Genomic DNA, 21,355 nt, shown 5'->3' with positions numbered 1-21,355 from the left:
ACCGATACTTCTTTTTAGTTCCATGTGGGAGTGTAATCTAGTAAATTTCTGGAAAAAATCCAAACAAAATTGGCTTAAAATATTTATTTTTGTTTTGCAACTCGCTTCATCAAAACTTAAGTAATAATGTCCAATTACACTGTGGAACACATTTTTGTCTCAAGCACCAAAATACCGCTATTCACTCAATTAAAGGTTGCTGAATGCATTGCGTTTTCAAAAATATCATAGCACGTCTAGTTTTTGAGATACTGGCTGTTGAAAATTCAAAAATTGACTTTTCTAGCCAACTTGCATGCAAGTTTGCCAGCTTGTAAGGCAATTAAATATCCACAGAATTCAAACTTTATGTGTATATCAATACTTTTCAACAAAGTTTATAATATTTTCGATTCGGAAAAGTTATTTTTTGATGGTTTAAAAAAGTTTTGTATTTTCCCATATAAGAGAAACGAAGAATTTAGTATGGAGACTGCGCAAGCATGTTGTAAAAATCGGTTTAATCTTAATTGGATCATGCAATTTCAACCAAATTATGTCGAAAATTAAAGTTTACGTGCAAAATAGCTTTCTTGGTGGATTAGATCACAAAAAAATTGATAAATTATACATTAAATTCTATGAAAACATTAATAAAAACAGTGTTTTATACAACTTTGGCGACCTGTAGCTAAAAATTGTGACGTGCTGGAACATTTCTGATAATGGAATCAGATTCAGCAAACCCAAATCTACTCGAGACACATAATTTGATCCTTGAGATAAGCAAAAATGTCATTTTTGTTACGCTGTGTTATGTATACTAGCACCAACGTGAATATGATAGTACTATCGATGTTAAAAGTATCTTTTTAGTTACTTCATATACATTTGTATGCAAATCTTCAATGCTTTTGGATATCCAGTGGAATTCTTCAATAATTCCTCAACACATTTCAAAATAGTTTTACTTCCTGAAACAGCATTAGCAGAACTCTCGAACAAACTGATAGTAGATTTTTGAGAGAGCTTTTTGAGAAGTTCCCAGAGCACGGGTTTAGAAGCTTTTTCAATGCCTAGAAAACGATTTCCAGAACAATCTTCCAATGAAGCTCATGATGAAAATGTAAATAACAATCTTGCAGCCAATTGAGAAAAGATCCAGAAAAACTTGTCAAAGAACCCGTTAAAAATTTTCTTAAGAAACTTTTGATCTCAAGAAACTCAGTTCAATACGTTCATTTCTAGTATTGTCATATCAGTCTGATTATGGCTTATAGCTCCACGTGGGAGTATAATTTAGTAAATTTCTGCAAAAACTACAACAAAAATAGCTCTAAATTAATTATTTGTTTTGCAGAATTGTAAGAAGAACGTGGGAGATGGGATTCTTATATTTTTTGTGTTTTAAGCTACCCTACTTCTCCACCAAAATCTCAAAACTGCATTAGGGATTAACGAGTATTTCTAATTTTATCGTTACAGTCTGCTTGGAAACGTTTCTTGATAAAATAAAGATAATAGGAAATCAAAAATTTTCAACGAAAAGATTCGTGCAGGTTCCATAACAGGTAACAACTCTAATGAACGATGTGTCGCTGATCGGTTATCACGCGGTGGAAAGTTAAAGGCCTTTAGTTTGTTAACAAACTAAAGGCCTCTACCTCTTTACCTCGTGATAACCGATCAGCGACCCATCATTCATTAGAGCTGCAACTTTTGCCCGCAGTGAACCAATGCTCTACTAGTACCTAACCTCAAAACACCAAACTAAGCTTTCCTCCAAATCCCAACCGCGCGTATGACGCACTCTAAATCCTCGCCGTTGGTCGATCTTTGTAAGCCCGCGACTCGTCACGACAACAGGGGCCCAACACTCAGTCGTCGCTTGTCGAGGTCAAACCCGCATCGCATCCAACCAGCAGAGGTGCGCCGGATCGACCTTTTTGGAGACCTCTTATCGGACTGCGCGTGTACTCTCTCATACCAGTAGGTATATGGCAATCTCCGCGTGTGCCGCTCCGTAACAACCTCCGGTATCCATTCACAAAGTTGCTACGCAGTAAGGGGCAGGGTTTCCCAAACGGGTTGAAAGGATTTGAGGAATTAGTAATTTCACACTTATTCCACTCTAAATATCTGATGAGATTCTTGACATAGGCCCCTGACAATGATTAGGGGAGAATCTTGACGGATATCTGACAAAATTCACGGATTGATTCAACGGTTCACAACAAGACTTTGAAGCACATTAGCAAGTTTCTTTTAAGGGGAAGATGAATCGAAGCCATAGTTCAAATTTTCAAGAGCACGGATCTGGAGAACCAAGCATCCGATTAAGCTAAAAACTTAATCGATTGGTCACTAGCTAATGGTAACCAGTCGATTAGGTTTTCAGCTCAAACGGATGTTTAATTCTCCAGATCCGTGCTCTTGAAAATTTGAACTTTGCCTTCAATTCATCTTCACCTTAACACTCATAGCAGCCAGCAGATACGATAATACTTGAAGAACTCATAACAATACCTTAGAAAAATTTCTTAGCAAGATCTTCAGGAATTTTTTAGGAAATAATTAAAAACCCCAGAAAAAAATATTGCAGTCTTAGAACCCCTTAGAGAAAACTCCTGGAGATTTTTTTGAATAATTCCAGGGGGAACTTCTGTTCAATTCCGAAGAATCTCACCTTCACGAGTTTGATGAATTTTAGCAAAATTCTTTTCGGGATCTTTGGTAGACTCTTGGCGAAAAAGTAGATTTCTTACATGAATTCCAAATGTGATTTTTGATGTATCTTTGAAGCATATCTGCTGATTCATTGCATGGTCTTCGTTAGGTTTTCTTGAACTTCTAAAGAGGTTCCTTGATAGATGTTATTCTGGATTTTTTTTTCTGGAGAGAACTGGAGTAAACACAGAGTATCGAACCCGACCTCCTTTTTGGTTCTACAAAAGACCTGAAGATTCCTGGAAATCAATTAAAAGTTTAGTTGATTTCCAAGAATCCTCAGGACGTTTGTGAACTAAAAAGGAGGTCGGCTCGCAAGATTGGGAACATCTGGTCCAGAGAGGAACGATTTCATAACTGATTTTTTTTTTCGTCTGTTCGCCTTTGTGCCTCTAGGGGGGCTTGCAACAACGACGACGACGGAGAATAAAATAAAATCGACTTCAAACGAACTTCAAAGCAGGCAGCAATGCTTGGTGTAGAAAAGGAGCCATAAGCGACGGTTGGATACCTATCTAGGCACCGGGCAGGCTACGGTAGTGGCCCCATTGCAGTCGTCGTCGTTGGTTTTGGTGCTACTTTGCCATTAACCATTGATTAGCTCATGCGGGCTTGCCGCGCCGCCTGGATTATAGATGGCGATAAACCTTGAGCTCCGATCGAGATCTATCTCCGACCGAATCATACGTGGACTATGTGCCGTGGGGTCCTAATGGCGCGTTCGCATTGCGGGACCACGAAAATGGATTTCGCAGATGTGGGCTTCGGTTGTTTTCTTTGCTTCTCTCGATTCGTGCGAATGAAGTATTGGTAATGTGGTGCGTCTTGGATCACTGATTTCAAAAATCTTGTCTAATCGAAACAAGTAAATTTAATATAGCAGTTATCACTTAAATCTGGAATTTTACGTTCATCGAAAAAAGCACCTAGATGAAGCATGTTGGAGAGCTGCTATCATCATTCATAGGCGTATGAAACATAAACTTTTTTCGTTAATTGAAACCAAAGTTTTTGAAACTTTGGGTGTTTCTGTTGACACAGAACTTGGTAGATATACTTTCATAACTGCATATTTGCCTTCTCAATTCACTGGGCAGCAAGTTAACTAGCTTCAAACTGACTTGCGGAAATTGACTCGCAGTAAGTCAATTTTTTTTGTCATTGGTGACTTCAATGCCAAGAGTAGCTCATGGAATAATTCGCAAAGAAATTCCAACGGCAGAATTTGATTTGATAAGTGCTCTTCAGGATTTTTCTCAATTCAATAGCCTGATAGCCCTACTTGTTTTTCCTTTTCTAGAAAACCTTCTGCGATTGATTTGGTCTTAACCAATTCCAGTCACCTTTGTAGCCAACTGATTACTCATGCCGATTTTGATTCTGATCATGTCCCTGTTACATTTCAAATATCCGTTGAAGCGATTCTCAATCCTATCAGCTCCCCTTTAAACTATTTTCGAGCCGACTGGAATATATATGAGATAAATATTGACTCTAATCTTGATGTTAACATTTCTTTGCAAACAAAACTTGCTATTGACAATGCTCTCGAAACTTTACCATATTACATTGCTGAAGCAAGGGGCATTGCAGTACTAAAATGTGAAAAAATATCGAATCCGTGATTATAGATGATGACTCTTGATCCGTCTTAAAAACGTGAGGAGAAGGCAATTTCAAAGCACTCGTGATCCTGCTATGAAAATTATATGGCAGGTTCTGCAGAAAGAAAAATAAAAACGTTTTACTCAAACAAAAACAATTTTTTTTAAAATAAGGTACCGCGGGGCAAGTGGGAACGAAAAAAACGATAGTTCAAACAAATTGTTCAATAAAATTTTCAAATGTCAATATTTTTCAAATCCAACAACACAATCACGTTTTGGCAACATATTTGCTGGTGTGTGCATGAAACTAATCGAATAATTTCGAAATTGTGAAAACCTTGGAAGAAAATTTTAGAATGAGCCAATGGACGCAGTTACCTCGCTAAGCGGGGCAAGTGGGACACATCCAGTTTCATGCATCAATCCACATCAGTAAGTCAACCATTACAATAATAGGATTGATAAGTCATAGATTTTTAATTTTAAGTAGATATTTGATGTACATAAGGGACCAACCATAAAATACGTTACGTTTTAGGAAGAAACCTTTTATGTAATAGTTTGTCACCTTACATTTAATATTAACTGAAAATCCCTCAATAAAAGCGTAAAGAGGAATTAAACATGTTCAAAATATATCATTTATAATTTGTAATTAAAATGTAGCACATAAACAATCAATAATTGACGAAATTATAAATATGTTTTGTTATTATCTGCCATGCATAGAAAACCACCTTATGGGATGGAATTGTCTTCCATCACTACTTAATTTGGTAGAAATAACAAATAAAGTTCAAATAACATAGAAAAGTAATCTTTCTAATGATGCATTTCAAATTTCAGCTGTGTGTTTGTTCAATTTTGAAGTCGTATTTCAAAAATAAAATAACAATTAAAAATAACGAATAATAACAATTTTCTTCTCCCTCTTATGCAATTACGTAATTTTAGGTTGATCTTTTTTTGATAAAAATCATTTGTTTGAATGTTTTAGTGCTACTCTCTAGTAAAATGTATGAAACGTGTACGAAAAGTTTTGATTCTGGTTTTTGTTTTGATAGGTCCCACTTACCCCAGGTACAAATATATTTTGGGGTAAGATAGACCATCGAAAATTTCATATGAAATGAAAACAAAATACTGGTTTATCGTTAGCAGCTTGTAATAATACTTAAAATTATAGCTTACTGATGGAAATTCGATTTAAAACACATTTATTTTTTGCGAGTCAATGCAAGACGTGAAACGTGTCACAATTTGTCATGCAAGTTGAAAATGGCGCTGAACTGACAACTGTTACATGAACCAGATGGTAAAAAAATAACAATATGTTTAGTACTAAATACATTCCTTGTCATTGTATCTTCAACTTTCTAGAAGAATACCCCCATGAAAAACTTTTCCTAGTTGAGCTATGACGAAACGCCCCACTTGCCCCGGATTCTCACTTGCCCCGGGGTACCTTAATAATAAATCTTCGAGCTGTTCAGTAGAATACCTATAAGTAGATGAAAAAATCGAATTTAGTACTATACCATTTAATTCCACTAGAGTTCGTATCCTTTGACAGATACGCGTATTTCGACCTCAACTGTAAGGCCGTCTTCAGTGTCGTGTAATAGACTAGACTCTAGTCGAAGTACTAAATCCGTTTTTTTTTTTCATCTGCTTTGAAAATAAATTTTCTCTTTGCTCAAATTATCTAAAAATTTGCCTCAGAAGTTAATTCCAGCATAAAAAGAAAAAAATAAATTATGACAAACGAATTGCCAAAAAATTAAAAAAAACGTCCGTAGCCAGGATTTTCTTCAGGGAGGGGAAAGCGGCTTTGAAAGTTCATTCACGAATTTTAAGCGAAAACGATCACTATATACAATCTTGGCACGTTTTTAGGATGGAACGTAAAACTACAGTTGTGTTCAGAATAATAGTAGTGAAAGCCGATTTTCATATAAAATGTTCAACTTTGACATGCTGTAACTTTGTTTCCATATGAGCAATCGGCATGATATTTTGGCAGTGAACTACAAATATACTCAATATTATCATCACAAGATTTGAAAATTTTCACACTACCGGCTAAAAAGTTAAGCACCAGGTGAAATCGCTCAAAATAATAGTAGTTTTAATAATTTAAATATCTGCTGTATTTTGAGTTTTTGAATTTTTCTTCATTCGTCGTTTCAACCATTTCCACCCAAGCTACAAATGTATAAACAAGCCAATTTTTTATAAAATTGTTGCTGAACAAAAATTTACAAAAGAAAAACTACTATTATTTTGAGCGATTTCACCTGGTGCTTAACTTTTTAGCCGGTAGTGTGAAAATTTTCAAATCTTGTGATAATAAAATTGAGTATATTTGTAGTTCACTGCCAAAATTTCATGCCGATTGCTCAAATGGAAACTAAGTTACAGCATGCCAAAGTTGAGCATTTTGTATGAAAATCGACTTTTACTACTATTTTTCTGAACACAACTGTATATGATGGACACCCGTCCTGCTTCTTCATCCACAGTTTTGAGAGTGGAGTTGAAAACATGTCTTGGATAAATTTGTTTTCCGAGTAACATGTGGATTAACGGTTTGGAAAATTCACTATTGGAACATTTCCTATGATAGATTCCACTATCATGTCTTCCAAAACTAACTCACGAATGTCTGCAGACACCCCAAATTAGTTTTTCGAAGTATTTCTCTAAGTAATACGTCAAAAATCTGTCAAGAAAATGTTTCAGAACTCCTAAAAAAATCTCTCCAGGATTTGATTTCAGTTTTTCCTCTGATCATATTATCTAATGAGTGCAAAACTTTTAAAACACAAATTCACGATATTTATACTAATATTTATTGCAGAGATTTCTCCGTAAACTACTGCAAAGATTTCTCAAGTACTTTTTACTGGATTCCTTCTAGTTTTTTTCGGTTCTATCCCGTTAGGCCGAAAGCGTCATTAGGCCGAAAATGACCAACAATTTGTTCCAATAAACCGTAAGATCGAATAAGTCACTAACAGGGATATGTCAGGATAATTCACTAGCGTTTTTTTTTTCTATTATAAGCAGATGAAATCAACTCACCTGTAAAAAATCTGAACTACTACGACAAATTAAATGTAATATGTTGTTAAAAAATGTTAATAAAATCTTAAATTTGTTTTACCAAATTTGGATGATAGTGTTGTCTAATAACACAGAACACCTAGATATAAGAAATGAATGTAATGTTTAGAAATTAAAAAAAAAAACAAAAAAAAGGGATAATTCACTAGAAAGAATAGCCTTTGATTGAAAAATTAAAAAACTGATGAATGGGTGAGCCTTGAAATAGAAGTTAATCATCATTTCGGCCTAACGACTCTTTCGGCCTAATGGCTTTAGGCCTAATGACATTCGGCCTAACGGCATGCACCCGAATTATATAAAAGCTACTATGCAATATTTTTTTTTTTTTGAAATTCTTAACAGTTATTTTCTCGGGAGCTATTCTTAACATTTTATCTTAAACGATTCGTAATAAAATCGTAGATTTTTGAAAAATCAATTCTTGAGTCAGGAATTTCTTCTAAAAATACTCTTTTATGAAGTCCTCCAAGGATTTATCCATGACTTTTTCTAAGATTGACTGTTGCAGAAATTTATGGAATTCAGGAAGTAATATTTTGAAATATTTCCTTCCTTCTGCAGATTTATTTTTGATAGTGTTTTTAGAGATATACATAACTAAACTATAATTATAAAAATTAAATCCAGAAGGAAGCATTGCTCAAAGTTCTTAAAAGTATCTATTTTCCTAAGAATTTCTGAAAAATCCATCCTGAAGTTTCTACAATTTCTTTTAATTTTTTTTTTCAGAAAGTATTAGAAAGATTTATCCAGACTTATTTTAGTTGAGAAAATTTTTGAATTTTGCAGATCAATTTTTAGTGGAGTCCTGAGAGATATTTATAGATAAAATATAATTACAAAAATAAAGCCCAAAGGAAACACTGAATGAAGTTCAGAATAATATTTTTTTCCTATGATCTACAGTTATCTTCAGAATAATAGTAGTGAAAGCCGATTTTCATACAAAATGCTCAACTTTTGCATACTGCAACTTTGTTTCCCTGTGAGCAATCGGCATGGAATTTTGACGGAGAACTACAAATATCCCTAATTTCATTATCACAAAATATGAAGTTTTTCACACTACCGGTTAAAAAATTAAGCACCAGGTGAAACCGCTCAAAATAATAGTAGTTTTTATAATTTGAATATCCGCTATGTTTTGAGTTTTTGATTTTTTCTTTACTCATCGTGTCAACAATTTCCACATCAGGCTATAAATGTATAAACAAGCTAATCTTTTACAAAATAGTTGCTGAACAAAAATTTACAAAAGAAAAACTACTATTATTGTGAGCGATTTCACCTGGTGCTTAAATTTTTAACCGGTAGTGTGAAAAACTTCATATTTCGTGATAATGAAATTGAGTATATTTGTAGTTCTCTGTCATAATTTCATGCACATTGCTCATAGGGAAACAAAGTTACAGCATGCTAAAGTTGAGCACTTTGTATGAAAATCGGCTTCCACTACTATTATTCTGAACACAACTGTATATTCAAATGTATACTTGGAAGAATCCCTTTGTAAATATTTGAAGTTATTCTTAGAAAAAAAATATCCGGAAAATCATAGGATTGAACTAAGATGAACTTTGTTATTTTATCTGGAGGATATTGTAACAATAATTCATGGAAATTTCCAAATTTCGTAAATTTCTATATAATTTTTTATGAAATTCTCAAGAAAAACCTAAAATTGATCCAAAAATATGTTGATAAACAATTCTTAAAAAAAAATTCTGATGGAACATCAGAGAAATGCCTGGAGAAATTCTTGCAGGAATTGTAATAAGATTTTATGTGATTCCTAGACTGCCCATAACTGCATAACAGTCACATTCGACATTTTTGTCAAATTGGAGTTAATACCATGGAGATGCATCAGATGATAAATACTTTCGATCAACTTACTGAATTCTGTGAGGGTGTTCTAGAAAATTCGAAAAAAATACCAAGTTGTTTTGTCACATTGGTAATTATAACCGCATAACAGTCACATTGAGATTATAAATGTGCCTCGTAATGTAATAGCAATGAAATTGCTCTCCGAATTATTTTCTGTCTATTCACCTAGTATGCGATATCAGTTTTACAAAATATAAGCCTCAAATAAGCACTTTTGAGTTCCTGGTAATTTTTTGAAATTTTAGTTTCCTCCCATACTGCCATAAAATGCACACTTGGTATTCCATTTTCTCAATGCCTACTTTTGTCGAATGTTACAAATATGCAGTTATGGACAGTAGAGTAGTTCCCAAAATAAAGCATGAAGGATTTTTTGGAAAAATTTATAGAGAAAATTCGTAAACTATTTCCAATTATCTGAAAAATTTTGCAAACTTCATTGAACAAGCCCAATAAGCATTTCTGTAGAAATTGCTGGGATATTTTTTCAACACTAGTCATAGCGAATTACTGGAAAAATCTTTGGAGCATTTTTTTAAAGATCTCTGCTTAAGATATTGGAAATGTTCTTTCCTGGAATTCTTGGGTTGGTGTTAATTCTGTATTATTTAGAATTTCAAGAATGATTTTTAAAATACATTATTGGAATGATCATTGAAGAAATTTTTTGAAAAAACTATATCGGATTCCTTGGCAAATTTTTGGAGTAATTCCTAGGTTAATTATTTTAAAATAATTTAACAGATATTTGGCAAAAACCTCAGCAAAACCCATTAAGGATTTTTGATGAGATGTTCAAATGATATTGGGTAAGATCTTCGACAGAAGTTTGGTTTTTAACTGAATTCCTAGAGCAAGTAATTGTTTACGTAAAATTGCGTCATAATAAATTTCATGACACAATATAACGTAAACATGAATACTGAAGACGAAAAAAAAACATATATATATTCCCCTATGTAGCAATGCCAGTTGATACTTTTTTTTTTTCGTCAGCCAGGAGAGGGAAACGGGGTCCTGAGGGACTGATTTGAAAGAAGTGAGAACTATTTTAAATTATATATAAAATCATTCTCATCATGATACTTCTAGTGAGTAGCTTATTGTTCGTAGTTGATATATTTATATATATATAATGTTTCCAGTTTGCATTTTTTTCTGACAAATGGAAAAAATTCCAAGGTTGTACCAATTTTAAAACCAGACAAAAATCCTGCCGAAGCTGATAGCTATCGTTCAATCAGCTTGATTTCCTCCAGCAGTTAACCTTTTTGAGTCATTTTGAACAGAATGATGGTCATCTTCAACGAAAATTCAATGTTTGCCAATGAACAGTTCGGATTCCGACATGGGCATTCGACCACTCATCAACTTTTACGTGTAACAAATTTGACAATTTTTGGCATGAAGTATTGATCGTAAAACTAAAAAAACGTGTTCTGTTATAAGCAGATAAAATCAACTCACCTGTAAAAAATCGGATCTGCTACGGCAAATGAAATGTAATACAGTCGACTGTCGAGATGTTGATATCTGAGGGTCCATCGAGATAGGAAGATATCAAGATAAGGAGAATGTAGGGACCGACAAAATCATCGACATAGGGAGTGATATCGAGATGCAGAACACCGAGATGTGGAGAGTCGGCTGTATGTTGTTAACAAATGTTAACAAAAGCTTAATTTTGTGTTACAAAATTAGCATGGTAGTATTCTTAACACAGAACACCTAGATATAAAAAATGACTGTAATGTTTGAAAATGATATTAATAAAGAAGATAAAAAACCATCCCAGTCGCGCATGTTTGGAATGTCCTAACATGGAAAGACTCGAAGCTATGGCTGGTTACATGGATGAAACTATGCTGTGAACGAATATTTGCTCTTATGTCGCACAAAAAGAAATATCTAAGGCAACGATGCTCGAACAAAGTGTGCTACACTCTGAAACAACTATCGCACAAATAGTCATGTACATTGCAAGTAAGGATGATTCTGCTGAATGCTGATCGCTTTTCTCTTCTTCCAGATGCATAATGCAATAGTACTCCCACGCAACCACAGGGAGAGCCACTGCGAAACAACACACCATTCTTGCCTTACCCCACCCCATCCGAACTCCCAAGCCAAACTCATTAACTCCCACTCCTTTCTTAGCAAACAATCCGCAAACAAAGCGGGATCAAATTAGCGGAAGCTGTTTTAAATGAGCTGGCGATGCTCTCTCCTTCGGCATCTGCACGCTTACTCTTATTCGATTTCCGCAAAGTTCCATTTCGAAATGAATAGCTACACGAATCTTAATGCCATCGCGCCGCCGTTGTCTTGGAACCAACGCCTGTTGAGTATAGTACCTTTGTCCCCCCATCCCAGGCAATTGCCTTACGAGGATCGATACGACCCTCTCTGAGCATTGTGAGGACAACCGGGGGGTAAAACTTGATACAAATAAATGCACTTAACTCTTGCTGCAACCGGGGTAACAACTATAGTGTACCCTCGGTGCCATTACCCCATTAGTAGAGTGTACCGATAGCGACTGGGACCCCCCTCTCACCCAGCACTCACAGCAGATCACGTTCACGCGCTCCAAGGATTGTAATTTTATGCTCCGCGTGCAAGATTGTAGCATCGGTTAATTTATAACACGAGTTGGATTTATGTTCAACTTAATTGTGTGTTAGATTGACTCTCCTTGCAGTTGGGGTCCCTTCGGGGGCCAAGAACTACACTCTCCGACGGCGATTGCGATTGATGGTTGTTTGCTACCGACTAATTGCGAGAAGAAAAATCACTCACCCCTAGCCAGAGCGGTTGAAAGGGGGCAAGCGCATAAATCAAGTTCAGTTTACTACCTGCTGCAAGGGTGGTGGTCTCTGTATTGGGCCCTGGTTTGTGGAGGTTCAATGAACAATTCTCAAAAAGACACCGCTTTCAGTTTAGTGAACTATGTATTCCTTCACAAGCACAAGTCGAAAGTATCCATATATAATTCTGCATTTAGGTAGGGTGCTAATATTTATCCTATTAAGCTTTGAACAATTTTCCTGCTGATAGAAACCGATGCCAAACAATTCTTTTCCAAGAAGGCTTTGGCTTTGTACAATCAGATTTTGATAATCGTTTGTAGGAAAAAATGTAATAGAGTTGCCTCTATTCGTCGTACCTGTTTTCATTTCGGTCGCAATTAGTTTTGAATCGTCTCCCTAATAACGGATCACTGTAATAAAGTGAGTGATCAAAATACAACACTTCAACGTTATGGATTATGGATTTCCTTTAAAATTCATTGATGCCATCAAAATACAGCCCAAACTATTCTTTTTGATCGAACAATCACGACAGCTGCTCTGCCCATAACTGCATATTTGTAACATTCGACAAAAGTAGGCATTGAGTAAATGGGATACCAAGTTTGCATTTTATTGCAGTATGGGAGAGAACGGATATTTCAAAATATCACTTAGAATTCAAAAGTGCTTATTTGAGGCTGAATTTTTGTACAACTCTTATCGCTTATTGGGTGAATAGTCAGAAAAAAATTCTGATAGAAATTTCGTTGCCACTGCATTATAACGCTCTTGTATAATCTCAATGTGACTGTTATGCGGTTACAATTACCAATGTGACAAAACAACTTGGTATTTTTTTCGAATTTTCTAGAACAATCTCACAGATTTTAGTAAGTGGATCGAAAGTATTTGTTATTTGATGACCCTCCCCGGTATTAACTCGAAATTGTCAAAAATGTCGAATGTGACTGTTATGCAGTTATGGGCAGTGCTCACAGTGCAGCGAAAACACGACAATCAAAGGAACCGTTTTACACCGAGCATCACGCTCACATTGATATACACACAAGTTTTTTGTCTCAGTCCGGACGAATGAAAAACTTTGTTTACATTCTCAATTTTATGCGGTCGTTGAGGGAATTTCTTAAAATTTCGTGAATTTTAAAAGCTTTACGGTGTTTGATTGGAATGAAATTCTTCAGTACGAAGGTTTTCAATTGTGTAAATAAGTGAAGTAAGTCGGCGGGAAGAAATATGTGGCGTGGCTCAGCCGATCACTAATCATTTTTCGCTCGGTTCATCTTCGTTCACGCGATTTTGGTGAAAAAGTTCAAAGTGGATAAATGAAATGAAGTTATTTATCGAAATACATTCGATTTATTGAATTTTTGGTGTAAAAGCGCTTACGACAAGGTAGATCGAAACGCTATACAAACTTATTTTGACAAATAATTAGGTGACCGTTAATCTACAGCTGCGGCCCGGTTAAAGGTTGCAGAATTTCTAATATGTTGATCACTATCGGTCTATACGTTTCTAAATTTCCAGTATTTCCGAATCAGTAACTGCATTGAACACTTTCAAACAGTCATTGACTAAGACAAGAAATGTTAAAATATGATGTCGTTACAGTTTTTAATGAATCAGAATCAGCAACATTTCGTTTTGCACGTCTTTAGTTCATCTGCATAGTTTCCTCCATTCTCCAATTCATCCAACGTTACTTTTATTTTTTTTCCAAAACAGGTCCACAGATCCTTCGAGAAGTTTTTTCCACAAAGGAATTCTTCAAGAGATGCAAAAAGTGACTTCTCCAGTTATTCATTTAAAGATTTCTCCAGCAATTAAAGAATTTCTTTGTTCATATATGAACAAGTTAACCAAAAGCATGAATATTGCTATACCCGGCCACGCCAATAGTTACAACGAAACAAATCTTTCAATAAAGTTTGTATTTACCTACCAATCATGATACTTTTAAGTAGTTTCTTTTGTTTTCTTTTTGTGTTTTTTGCCTTCCGGTTCTTTTCCGTTTCTAGCTCCTTGATACATTTCCTTCATACCTTCGGGAATTCAATGTATTTTAGTATTCTTTTTTTCTGCCAAATTATTTATTGTATACAGTCAACCCTCCATGAGTCGATATTGAAGGGACCATCGACTCATGGAAATATCGAGTTATGGAACAGCAATGCTATGGAGAGCCGTTTGAGGGGACCATCGTAATAATCATAAAATTTGATTTCAATATGGTTCCATGAGTCGATATCGAGTAATGGAACATCGACTCATGGAGGTTCAACTGTATTTTAATCATTTTTGTTTTTTTTTTTTCTCAGTTCTTTCTACCTTTTGGGCTATTTGATATTTTTATTCAACCTGTCCATTCTGAGCTTCAGTACTTTCTGACATCCGATCTTCACTGCCTTTGGTTTTATTTACATTGAGAATCTTTCCACATTCTGTCTTTTGCCCTCATAATCAACTATATGTACTTTCTGCCATTTGATCTTTCCTGTCTTTCAGTACTTTCTGTGTTTCTTGATTATGCCTCTACGGTTATATCTGTCTTGAGCTATTTCTGCACTTTGTTCCTTTTTAATTTCCTGTTCTGTTTGCCTTTTTTGCCATATTGACGTTGATGAACATCATGAGAACTTCCAGTGTATACTGGAAAGCCCTCAATCATGGTTCATTGAATTCTTGAAGCTCACGAAAATAGTTTACTTGTTAAAAGCATTTATGGCAGAATTAGGGGGAGGGGGTAGATTTTGAAATCTGAAATATTTTTTGGTAGAGTTGCAGGAAGCATGTACGAAAGTTTAATTTTGACTAACGAATACTCAGGAGAAGTTTGAAATAAACAAAGACTTGGAAGACATTTACGAATCTCCTAGAAGAATTTCTAGGAAATATGAAACATAATTCTTCAACGATTCTAAATGGAGTGTTAGTAAAAATGTCTATCAAAGCTTTAGTTAAAGTATTACTTAAACAATTATTTTGCTATTTTTTTACGGTTTGCAAAAATACTGATTTCGACGAAGTTTTTGGAGAAATACTAAGAGAAATCCACAGAGAAAGATTGTATGGCGAAATAATGTGAAGAATTGCGCATTGAATTTATTTGAAATTGAAAAATATTTTAATCAGGATAAAATTTTTGAAAAAAATAACGAGCATACGAAGTAATTCTTACATAAATCGTAGCGTTGTTCTCTAAGGATTTCTAGGCTAAATTTCTCTAACGAAGTTCCGAAATATTTTTTTGAATTTCTTGAATAGTTTTTAGAGAGAACTTAGAAGGAACCTCTAAGAATGCTCTGGTCAATCGAGATTCATTCTATTCAAAAGTACCCAATTGAACGAATTTCATTTAACCAGGAGAAAAAGTGTACAGATTTCTGTAGGAGTTTCGAACAGACTTGCTAAAAAGTGACCTACTTTTTTGAGATTTCAAACGCAGTAGCGTTATTTCATTATGGGATTATGAGAAAATTGAAGAGGTTTTTCAGTTCATTGATAAAAAGTTTCTTATTCAATAGACAGGGTCAGTGATTGTGGGCCCAGATAGCCGTAGCGGTAAACGCGCAGCTATTCAGCAAGACCAAGCTGAGGGTCGTGGGTTCGAATCCCACCGGTCGAGGATCTTTTCGGGTTGGAAATGTTCTCGACTTCCCAGGGCATAGAGTATCATCGTACCTGCCACACGATATACGCATGCAAAAATGGTCATTGGCATAGTAAGCTCTCAGTTACTGTGGAAGTGCTCATAAGAACACTAAGCTGAGAAGCAGGCTCTGTCCCAGTGGGGACGTAACGCCAGAAAGAAGAAGGTCAGTGATTCCCAACTTTATTGAAGCTGTGACTCCCTTTGAGGTCTTCTGAAGGGAATCCAGAAATAAACTCTGAAGAGAATCCTGAAAAGGACTCTGAAGAAATTTTTTAGAGGATTCTGAGGAGAATTCTGAAGAGAATACTGAGAGGATTCTGAAGGGAATCCTGGAAATGGTTCTGAAGAGAATCCTGAACAGGATTTCGAAGAGAATCATGAACAGGATTCTCAAGAAATTATCCTGAATATTGCATTTTGCATAGAATCTTGAACATGATTCTGAAGCTGGATTTTAAAGAGAATTATGGGAGGACTTTGAAGAGAATCCTGAGCGAATTTGGAAGAGAATCCTAAGAGGATTCAGAAGGGAATTCTGAGAGCATTTTGAAGAGAATCCTTAGATGATTCTGAAAAGAATCCGGATAGGATTCAGAAGAGAATTCTAGGATGGTTCTAAAAATAATCCCGAAAGAATTTTGAAGGGAATCCTGAGAGGATTCTAAAAATAATTCTGCAGAAAATCCTGGAGGAATCTGAGGAAATTGAGGAAGCTGTAGAAAATCCTGAGAGGATGCTGAAGAGAATTATGAGCGGATTCTGGAGAGATTTCTGAGAGGATTCTGAAGATAATCCTAGGAGGATTTTGAAGGGAATCCGAAGAAGATTCTGAAAAGAATCCGGGAAGTCTAGAGGGAATCCTGAAAGGGACTCTGAAGAGAATCCTGAAAGGGATTTTGAAGAGAATCTTGAAAATGACTCTGAAAAGAATTTTTAGAGGATTCTAAAAAGAATCCTGAGAGGATTCTAAAGAGAACCCGGAAAGGATTTTGAAGAGAATTTTGAAGGTAAAGAATCCTGAACAGGATTCTGAAGAGAACCCTGAACAGGATTCTGAAGATAATTCTGAACAGGGTTCTGAAGGGAATCCTGAACAGGATTCTGAAGAGAATCCTAAACAGGACTCTGACGAGAATTCTGAACAGTATTCTGAAGAGAATCCAAAACAGGATATCCTGAATATTTTTGAACAGGATTCTGAAGCAGGATTTTAAAGAAAATTATGGGAGAATTTTGAAGAGAATCCTGAGCGGATTCGGAAGAAAATCCTGAGAGGATTCGGAAGAGAATCCTTAGTGGATTCTGAAAAGAATCCGGATAGGATACAGAAGGAAATTCTGAGAGGATTTCTGGAGGGAATTCTGAGAAAATACTGAGATGATTCTGAAAATCTTGAGATGATTCTGAAGAGAACCCTGAGAGGATTCTCAGGTTAGTGTTCAATGAGAACTTCCACAGTTATTAACTGTGAGCTTTCTTTGCCAATTTGCCATTTTCGCATTCGTATATCGTGTGGCAGGTACGATGATACTCTATGCCCAGGGAGGTCAAGGAAATTTCCATTACGAAAAGATCCTGAACCGACCGGGAAACGAACTCAGACACCTTTCAGCATGGATTTGCTTTGTAGCCGCGAACTCTAACCACTCGGCTAAGGAAGGCCCCACCAACGAAATTATAATACTCAGAAGGCTAGATTTTACAATCTCTAAAATACTAAAGTTTCTTCTCAAGGCTTGTTACATTGTGGAGGATGAACTTTTAGTCCAGTCAGAGACTGTTTGATTTGCTATCAAATAATAACTGAAAACGTTGTTTTTGTCCATATGAATCAAAATGTAAAACACAGGAAAAGCCATAACCTACCTTAATAGCCAGACACGTCCGTATCCGCTTGGCCAGGTCCACATTGGACCCGTCGTCGGCCCCGTCGAAGAAGTTATCATCGTCGTCATCGTTGTCGTAATCATCGTCATCACTGCTACTACTGCTACTGCTGCTGCTGCTGCTCGAACTGGAGCTGGAACTAGAGCTGGACGAGCTAGACAGGCTCGAACTGCTAATACCGGGGCCCACCATTGGACCACGACCTCCTCCTCCGCCACCGCCATCACCGGCGACGGAGTCCTGGTCCATGGCCATCATCTGCTGCTGCTGCTGTTCACTGGCAGTGGTTCCATTTTGGTGGCGTTTTCTCTGCTGTTGCTGCTGTGACTGCTGGAACACTATCGAGGATTCGCCCAGCTCACAGTCCCCGACATTGGCCAAGCACAGGCGACACAACTTGTAGAACTTGGACGGCACATTGCCGTTGCCACACATGGTGGACGATCGCGTCGGATTCATCATCTTGCGTTAAAATACGAGATAGAGAGAGGGGACAGAAGGCAAACTCAACCCTTTGCAGCAAAGGGTGAGACGGGGGTCACTCAATCCGGAACCGGAAGGAAACTAAATGTAATCAAACTTTCTTCACCGCACACGCGGGCGGTCTTACAGCACTAACCCAAAATAAACGAACGGAAGAAGGACTTTCCAGCAGCGTGGGGAGGCTTCAGTCGACATTGGCATTGGGGCACTGTCGTTTCTCGTATTGTTGGATCGATTCCTTCACCGACCGGCGGGCATGCAAAATCATTGATCCACGCGCTCACTTTCACATTTCCCAACAGGAGATTCCACTTCTGGGTTGGAAGAGGTTTGTGCTCTATTCCGATTCTTCTTCCCTTTTGATTCTTATAGTGTAGAACTGAAGGGTGGTTCAACAACACTTCAGGTCGTGACGCACGCAAACACAAATCACACCTCTCCTTAACCAAACGATAAAAATCGGCAGCGATACCTCAAGTTAAGGTAAAACGCAACAAAACATCAATAATATCAAACAACACAACGGAGAGATTCCAAACTGACTCACGGTCGAGAATTGTTGGGAAAAATCACACTGTAAAGGTCGCGGCACTATTATAACATCTTCTTCTGGTTGGTTGACGGCAGCACTACACTCGATTAGAGAGATAGAGGGAAAAATCCTGGATGGCGGAAAGAATCACGCACTCCGGGCCCGTTTTGCTTCTTCTGCAGTTTGGAGTGGTTTACTGGAATATATCTGGAATGGAGGAGAAGAAAGGAAAACATCCACATTAGATGGTGCATAGATGGTGCGGTGCAATGTTTCTCAAATATGTAGGAAGACGTATCCCACTTCAGTAAATTTAGATTCACTTCGTCATGGGGGTTTTCTTAAAGGTTTGGGACCTAAAATCAACAAAAGGCTTTCGGTCAAATGACCCGTAACCGTTTTGTTCAATCATTCGTTTCGTATAGTAAGCATGTTTTGTATGTCTTGCTCTTCTACTTTTAACTTATCCATCAGACCGTTTTATGAAGACCTGAATTAAACAGTCTCTTTGTAAGTTTACAATATTCTTCTTCTTCTTTCTGGCGTCACGTCACAACTGGGACAAAGCCTGCTTCTCAGATTAGTGTTCTTATGAGCACTTCCACAGTTATTACCTGAGAGCTTTCTTTGCCGATTGGCCATTTTTGCATGTGTATATCGTGTGACAGATACGAAGATACTCTATGCCCTGGGAATCGAGAAAATTTCCTTTACGAAAAGATCCTCGACCAGCGGGATTCGAACCCACAACCCTCAGCATGGTCAAGCTGATTAGCTTGACTGAGCTGATTTTAAGTAGAATATTTCGGCTATTAATCGTGTGTCTGTTATACCGATTCGTTTAGTTTATTAATCCTATAGAAATTTGTTAATTGTATGTTGACTGAACTAATCGAGGCCTGACATTGAATTTTCAAGAGCATAAATCTAGAGAATCTGACAACTATTCGCGATGAAAATTTGATCGATTGGTCATCACCAGCGAGTGACCAGTGAGTTAAATTTTCAGCATAAACGATCGTCTGGTTTTTTAGATTTGTGATCATGAAAAATCGAGGTGTAGCTTCGATGCATCTTCACCTTACAAAATGAATCGATTGACCAATGAATATTTTGTTTTCACAAATTCTATAAGGGATTTCATGTACAACATTTGATCGTCTGTGTTTTTTTTTTAAATTTTGTCTTTTAGCTTGGTAAATACATTGTCTATAATCTTATCTATTGCTCTTAAGTAGAGTGTTAAATTGTCTCAAACAGAGGCGCGTCCACGTTAAAAACCATGGGTAGGACAAACGTTGGTAAATATTCGTGCACAGAGAAGCTAAGGAAAATTTCAACCCTGGACTGGAAATTGAAAGTTATTATATTTGAGGGGATCAAACGCAAAAGAGTGTAAGTGACATTTTGGTTGGTTTTGAGTTTATTTGAAGAAATTGTACTATTTCCAAACGTTCTAACGATATTTTCAGGTGATATTTTCACTCAACAGAAAAAATAACATTCATTATTAGAAGACTGGCTTGTTTTTCGAAGCCATACAATTTGTAAAGAATGAAAAATTGCTGGAAAAACTTCAAAGTAGATTTTCTCAAAACTAGGTTTTTGTCACTGACAGCCCTTTGCTACTTATTGTCATACCACTCGTTACCACAAGACTAAGAAAGCTTTTAATCTTTACAAGCATGGTAGCGCCTGAGTGCCTTAATTACGTATAGGAAATTGAATTACGCGGCGGAGTATTACCGTATGTGTTTTTTCATGATCTTCTCTAGGAATTTCATCAGAAATTTGTTTAGGTATTTCCCCAAATGTTCAGATATTACTCCGGAAATTTCTAAAGGAGCTCATTTAGTGATTATTTCGCCACGAACTTTTCTAGGGAATTCCTCCAAGATTTTTTTCTGGAATTTAACCTAGATTTTACAAGGAGATTGCCCTGAGACATCCGTCAAGATTCCCGGTTCAAACATCTCCCGAAATTCAATTAATAACTTCCAGAGATTTCCTTTAAAATTGCCTTCTACGATTTATATGAGATTTTAACTAGGGCTTTCTTTAAAGATACCAGATTCACCAATATCTGAATTGCTCTAGAGATTCCTTCTAAGAGTTTTATAGAAATCCTCAAGTATGTCTTGAAAGTTTTTTTTCAAGAATTCTTCCAGGAATGTCTCTAGGGAAACACCAATGAAATGTTTCTGGAAAATAAATCTTTGAGGTATTTCTAGATAAAATTATAGAATAATCTCTGAGAAAACTTGGGTTAATTTTTAAGTCAACCTTAATGACCAAGGATCTTTGAAATAATTCCTGAAATCTTGAGGAAGTATTAGCAGAATTCCTAGATATTTCGCAAAGATAATCAAAAAAATCAATCGAATATCGAGACAGTATTTTGCTGGATTTTCTAAAGAAATTTCTCGAAAAAGATTGACCATAATCTCTATAAAAATTGGTGTAGCAACGATCAGAGGAATTATTGGAAAAAATGCTGTAGTATAAACTGGTGTGAACATTTGAATAAGCTTTTCAAGATTGCTTTGGAATGTTATGAGAAACTTTTTAAGAAATGTTTGGTAAAACTGCAGGAGTACAATATTTGGATGAAATGCTAGAAAAATTCTTAGAAAAAAATTGATTTGTTCTAAGAACT

The 21,355-nt window shown here is 36.2% G+C and overlaps 1 protein-coding gene across 2 annotated transcripts in view; it reads right to left on the bottom strand.

Moving 5' to 3' along the window:
- The window catches only part of LOC5568000 (ras-interacting protein RIP3), an 899,140-nt gene that overhangs the window by 788,115 nt on the left and 89,670 nt on the right, over positions 1-21,355 (bottom strand). For both annotated transcript variants that reach the window (XM_021847835.1, XM_021847836.1), the window contains exon 2: positions 17,664-18,906. In XM_021847835.1, the coding sequence (XP_021703527.1) occupies positions 17,664-18,146 (483 nt within the window). In that variant the 5' untranslated portion in view covers positions 18,147-18,906. The remainder of the gene's footprint in view (positions 1-17,663; positions 18,907-21,355) is intronic.

Source organism: Aedes aegypti, chromosome 2, assembly GCF_002204515.2.
Source record: "Aedes aegypti strain LVP_AGWG chromosome 2, AaegL5.0 Primary Assembly, whole genome shotgun sequence".
NCBI lineage: Eukaryota > Metazoa > Arthropoda > Insecta > Diptera > Culicidae > Aedes > Aedes aegypti.
Note: the sequence above shows the minus strand (reverse complement) of the source record. Positions and strands in the feature narration are given on the sequence as shown.